General features: G+C 38.0%; 1 protein-coding gene across 1 annotated transcript; it reads right to left on the bottom strand.

The window, feature by feature from the left end:
* Positions 1 to 2,530: 2,530 nt before the first annotated feature.
* OR1P1 (olfactory receptor family 1 subfamily P member 1) lies at positions 2,531 to 3,490 on the bottom strand. The gene has a single exon (XM_038546156.1). The coding sequence runs from the start codon at positions 3,482 to 3,484 to the stop codon at positions 2,531 to 2,533; it is 954 nt and encodes a 317-aa protein (XP_038402084.1). The 5' UTR covers positions 3,485 to 3,490.
* Between the last annotated feature and the right edge of the window lie 2,510 nt (positions 3,491 to 6,000).

The following is a 6,000-nucleotide window of genomic DNA, read 5'->3' as shown; positions in this document are numbered from 1 at the left end:
TTCTTCACTGCTTGCTGCCTTAAGAAATCTGATATTATGATTCTGGTTCACAAATTCATTCTTTACTTGTATCCATTCTGCGATTTATCTCATCTGTTGAATTATTTACTTCAACTAGTATGTTTAATAACTAATACTTCCACTTTGTTCTTTTTATGTTTCATATTATTAATATCCTCCCTAATATACTTGAATATATTCATCAGGTTTATTTTAAATTCTCTTTTCCAGCAATTTAGATTCATGAGGTATGTGTTTTTCATTTATATTAATTCCATTTGTACTTGCAGATGTCAGGTTAATTTCACATGTGAACTCATGTTCACCAGGAATATCATTACTAGCTTCTGTCCCTCTAGACACTCACCAAGAGAAGGAGAGGGGGACAGGGTGATTCTGAAAAAGAATGTCTCAGATTTCATGTAATTACCATCAGCCACTCCCATTGTTGCCACTCACTGATGATTTCTGTGGTCACTAGGAAGAAGACATCTCCTTAGCTTGTATCCCAACAGTCTTGAAGATTTAGAGAGTGACTGAGAGCCCATAAACTCTCCTGTTTTCATGAGTTCCATCATGGCACCCAACTGTAGCAGAGATGGGTGGTTTTCCTCTACTACAAGGTTTGTTCTTCTTCCATACTAATATAACATTAGCTGGGAATATGGCCACCAAGTATATTCCCCAGGCCCAGTTGCACCCAAATGAGGCCAAGTGACCAAGTTCTGGCCAATAGGATATAAATGGAAGAGGTATGTGGCTCTTCTCCAGATTTTGTCCTTAGTGGGGAAAGTTGGGACCTCCAGTTGACCCTTTATCCTTTCCTATTGGTTGAAATGAAGACCAAGGCAGAAGTTTAATGGCTGTGGAACCACTCTTTGAGGATTACAGAAAACCAAGAGAGAAGCTGCCTGGATCCTTGATGATTTTGTAGCCAGCATCTCACACTTGGACTACTTACATGTATATTAGAAATAAAGGGGATCCCTGGGTGGCGCAGCGGTTTGGCGCCTGCCTTTGGCCCAGGGCGCGATCCTGGAGACCCGGGATCGAATCCCACGTCGGGCTCCCGGTGCATGGAGCCTGCTTCTCCCTCTGCCTGTGTCTCTGCCTCTCTCTCTCTCTCTCTCTCTCTCTCTGTGAGACTATCATAAATAAATAAATAAATAAAATTAAAAAAAAAAAGATTAAAAAAAAAAAGAAATAAAGAAATGCCCAGCTATTTAAAGCTACAATCATTTGGAGTTTCTCTGTTTTAAAAGACAAAAAAAAAAAAAAAAAAAAAAGACAAACCACATGCATTTTCTCCCACAAAGTTCCAGTTAGGTAGGCAAGAAAAAAATATCAATAATTTTATTTCAAAGAAGAGAAGACTAGACATAGAAAAATAAGTGGAAGCACTGAGGTTAAGATCTGACTCCTGGGCATCAGTCTAGGACTCTTTCCTTACAAAGCTCTGCAATGAATTTGTTCCATGGCCTCAACTTTATTTATTTCTTTTTAAAGATTTTATTTATTTATTCATGAGAGACGCAGAGAGAGAAGCAAAGACAAAGGCAGAGGGAGAAAACAGGCTTCCTGCGGGGAGCCTGATGCACAACTTGATCCCAGGACCCCGGGATCATGACCTGAGCAGAAGGCAGACACTCAACCACTGAGCCACCCAAGCACCCAGCCATTGTCTCAACTTTAGACAATGATTTTGTATTCACTCTCAGACATGGTATGGAATTGCGACTTTTCCACTGTAGAAATAAAAATTCATAAGCCTCAGTTATCTTTAATTTGGTCTTGGTTGAGTGAGGCTAGAGGCTACAAGTTTCAACAGAAAGAACCTTGAGAACACACAAGATTCCTTTACTGCAAATGTGAAAATCAGCATTCACAATCAGCTATTACCTAAGCAGATAAGGAATAAGTTCAGAGAGTAGCTACACACTAGTTGCTATAATATTTAATTTAAATTTATTTATTTTATCTTCTCATTATAAACTGTTAAAAAATCTGCTCACTGACAATGACATAGATCATTCCATATTGTTGAGAGCTTTGTTTTAATAGTTACTAAGATTTTTGACTCATGATCTTGAAGCATTGTTTATATAATTTCCTATTTTTGTAAGAAAAAAGTATATGTGTGCATATATACTTAAAGTTGTAAACTCTTTGCCATCCAATATTGACCTTATTTGCTAATATTTTTATCATTAACCCATTTCCATGACCTCACTAATTGAATTTTAGTGAACTGGCATAAAAGACTGCACACTTTTAGAATTAGAAACGTTGCAAAAGGCATTTTTCCTTGTGAAAAGTTATAAGTAAAATAAATGAGTAAATAAGCAACTCCCAACATATTAACTTTAAAACATGATGTAAAATCTTGATTTTCCTCAATAACATCACTCATGAAGGAGGGAGTGGTTATAAGGCATATATGGGAGTAAGAAGTAAAAAACCTGAGGTAGAAATTTCTGTTAAATTCCTCACTGGAGGGAGTGGGGGGCACCTTGCAGTAGCACTACAGAAGTCACTGGCCCCATGAAAAGAAGACTTTGCCTCTGAGAAATCTTCCCAAGGCGCACTTCATGTCTTTGTTCCGCAGGCTATAAATGAAGGGGTTCAGCAGGGGAGTTACCACTGTGTACATGACAGCAGCTGCTGTATCCTCTTCTATGGAGTTGGAGGAAGATGATGAAGGACACAGATAAGCCCTGATCACTGTCCCAAAGAACAGAGCAACAACAGCAAGGTGTGACCCACAGGTAGAGAAGGCCTTGTGCCTTCCCTGGGCGGAGGGGACTCTGAGGATGGCTGAAACGATGTGCATATAAGAGACCAGGATGAGAATGAAGGGGATTAAAATGACTGCTCCCCCCAAGAAGAGGAGCACAAGCTCATTGACTTGAGTGTCAGAGCAAGACACCTTCATCAGGGGTCCCAGATCACAGAAGAAGTCAGGAATGATTTTCTTAGAGCAAAAATTAAGTCGAAAGATGAGGAAAGTGTGGGTCATGGCAACAAGACTTGTAAGGATCCAGCAAGCAGTAACCAGGAGGGTGCAGCGCCGGCGGCTCATGATCATCTTGTAGTGGAGAGGGTGGCAGATGGCCACATAGCGGTCATAGGCCATTGTGGCCAGGAGAAAGATGTCCATGTCCCCAAAAGTCAAGAAGAAGTAGAGCTGAACCAGGCATCCCGTGTAGGAAATGGACCTGCTCTGGGTCTGGATGTTAACCAAGGCCTTGGGCACAGTGGTGGAGGTGAAAAGGATGTCTGCACAGGAAAGGCTGGCAAGGAAGAAGTACATAGGTGTGTGGAGGCGTGCATCAGTACCAATGGCCAGGACAATGAGCAGGTTTCCAGCCACAGTGATCACATATATCCACAGGAACAGCAGGAAAAGGATATTCTGCTGCTCTGGCCGCTCTGAGAGTCCCCAGAGGAGGAACTCAAAGCTGCTGGTCTGGTTCCCTCTTTCCATGAGCCCAGAAGTCTGAGAAAGAGACCTCAAATGAGACCCATTAAAACTCTCTAAACATACTTTACTCTATATGATCGATGAATGTGATGTGCCATTCTCTGAACTCTAGAGAAGAAAGAATGAACTTAGTGTGTTTGTTGATCACATACTATGTGCACTGTATATTTTTACTAAAACTTAACTACTGTGCTAGGAAGTGTGAGAGATACAATTTAAGAGAATTAAAGTAATTTTTTTCCTGGTTTATTTCTCTATACTCCTTTCTGCCCTAGATTTCTTCAGTTGTAATTGCTATTTCTTCAGCTATATTCTCTAGGGTGGCAAGAAGCTTTCATTCATTCATTCATTCATTCATTCATTCCACAGAGACTAAGCACCAGCTCTGGACCTGTTAGAGTGCCAGGTAAATAGGATATTGATAACCCTTACCTCTTGAGAATTTTCAGTCTAATGGGATAGACATAACTGTCTAAGCTAAAATCCTATATTTTGATTCAGGGTTCTTTACCCATTCAACTCTCATAAATCACTCTTAGACTCCAGACTACCTGTTCTGATCCACCATGCCTAAAACTGAGTATTTGAAGACAGTTTTCATATTATCCATTCTGCCAGAAATCAATTTAACAATCAGCTATTTAATAAAGATACGTACGATAACTCTTCTTCAGTTATCCGTAATGACAAAGAATGAATCATAATATCTAATTTCCAAAATCTCCAAAACTGGTTGGATGTATGTACATATGTACACACGTGCATGGACACACACACACACACACACACACACTTCTGAGACAAAGCAAACTGAGGCAGAAAAGGAATGTAGTTCAGAATCTTACCCAATGGATGTGGGCAACATATTGAGGCAAACTCTTGAATAAAGGCCAGGCAAGAGAATGCCCTAGATAGGCTCAGAGATGGGAAGATTTTGAATATGAGGTGAAGGAGGAATTGTAGGCTGAGATAATGCTAGAAAGAGAACTAAAAGTCAAATTTGGGAGTGTATGGAATAGAAAGTAAAGAATCGAACTTCATCAGTACGTTTTAAGGACTGCAAAAACCATTTGAGCAGGAAGAGCTAGCAGTGCTTAATTAGGCTCAATACATGAAAATTCTGCTCCTTTCCCATGTATGGAACCAACTGAGGGTTAGTTAGAGACAGTTAGTCATATGGAGAAAAAGAATCAACTTTGTTACTGAAAAAGACCAGGTTGGAGAATTTATATTAGTTGTGTTCACTAAGTGAGTTTTGTTATCTCCTCCAAAATTAAAACCAAATTAAATCTGCCCTTCACAGGCTCAGTTGGACAGTCATGGGCCTCTCCAGAGGAGAACAACGTGCCCTCATTAAACATAAAATGTGGAAGAACAGAACAAAGTGAGTTTTTCTGAAAGTGATCAGGTTCCTGATGAGAACAGAGAAGCTGAGACCCAAAATTCAGCAATCAGAGAAGTCACTCCAGGTGCAAAGAGAGCAGAGGTTCAGGGCTATTAGTCTCAAAAGACACATCAGACTTAAATAAACATCTATCATCCAAGACAGATCAAGTCATTAAAAAGTAAATAAGAATAGGGGTGCCTGGCTGACTTGGTCAGTAGAGTATGTGACTCTTGATCTCAGGGTCATGAGTTCAAGCCCCATGTCAGGGGTAGCATTTACTTAAAAAAAAAAAATTATCCTTAAAAACACTTTTTTAAAAAGTAAGTAAGTAGAAAGAATACGAAACAAAATAATAAGATATGTGTGTGAATACATGCATATGAATATGTATATAAATATTTATGTATACATATTTATATAGACATACATAATGTACATACATAATGTATGTCTATATATAATGTGTATATATAATTTATATTACTGTGTTCCAGTAAGAGTAATAAATACTTACTTTCAAGTTCCTAGAGAGTGTATTAAAAAAAATACATAAGGCCACAGAGAAAACCTCAAAAAATCCCCAAAAGCAGAAATTCGATTAATGATCTCTGACAAAATTGCAATAAAAGTAGATGTTAATAACAGAGCCAAAATACAAAAATAGCCTTTCAACCTGGAAAAAAAATGTTGCAAATATCTCTATTAAATAATTCTGAGGTCAAAAGAGAAATAAAAATCTAAATTTCAGAATACTTAGAAAATAGTAATATTATGTACCAGAGTCTATGGAATATTGCTAACATGGTACTAAAAGGAAAATTCATTGCTTTAAATACTTATATGAATAACAGTAAATTATACACAAATTAAGCATCTGATGCAAAATGATCAATAAAAATAAATGAACTGGAAAAAAATTAAAGCAAAAGTAGAGTCCAAAATCAGAAAACAAACAAAGTAAAAACAAAACAATAACAAAATACTTCTTTGGTTTTTTTCAACAAATAGTGCTGGGACAATGGGGTATCCATCTACAAAAGAATGAATGGGACCCCTACCTTAGATCATACAAAATTAACTCGAAATGGATCAAACATGTAACTGTAAGAGTTAAAACTATAGCAATCTTAGA

The sequence above is a fragment of the Canis lupus genome, chromosome 9 (assembly GCF_011100685.1).
Source record: "Canis lupus familiaris isolate Mischka breed German Shepherd chromosome 9, alternate assembly UU_Cfam_GSD_1.0, whole genome shotgun sequence".
NCBI classification, from domain to species: domain Eukaryota; kingdom Metazoa; phylum Chordata; class Mammalia; order Carnivora; family Canidae; genus Canis; species Canis lupus.
The sequence above is the reverse complement of the archived record's forward strand: the minus strand, read 5'-3'. Positions and strand labels throughout refer to the sequence as shown.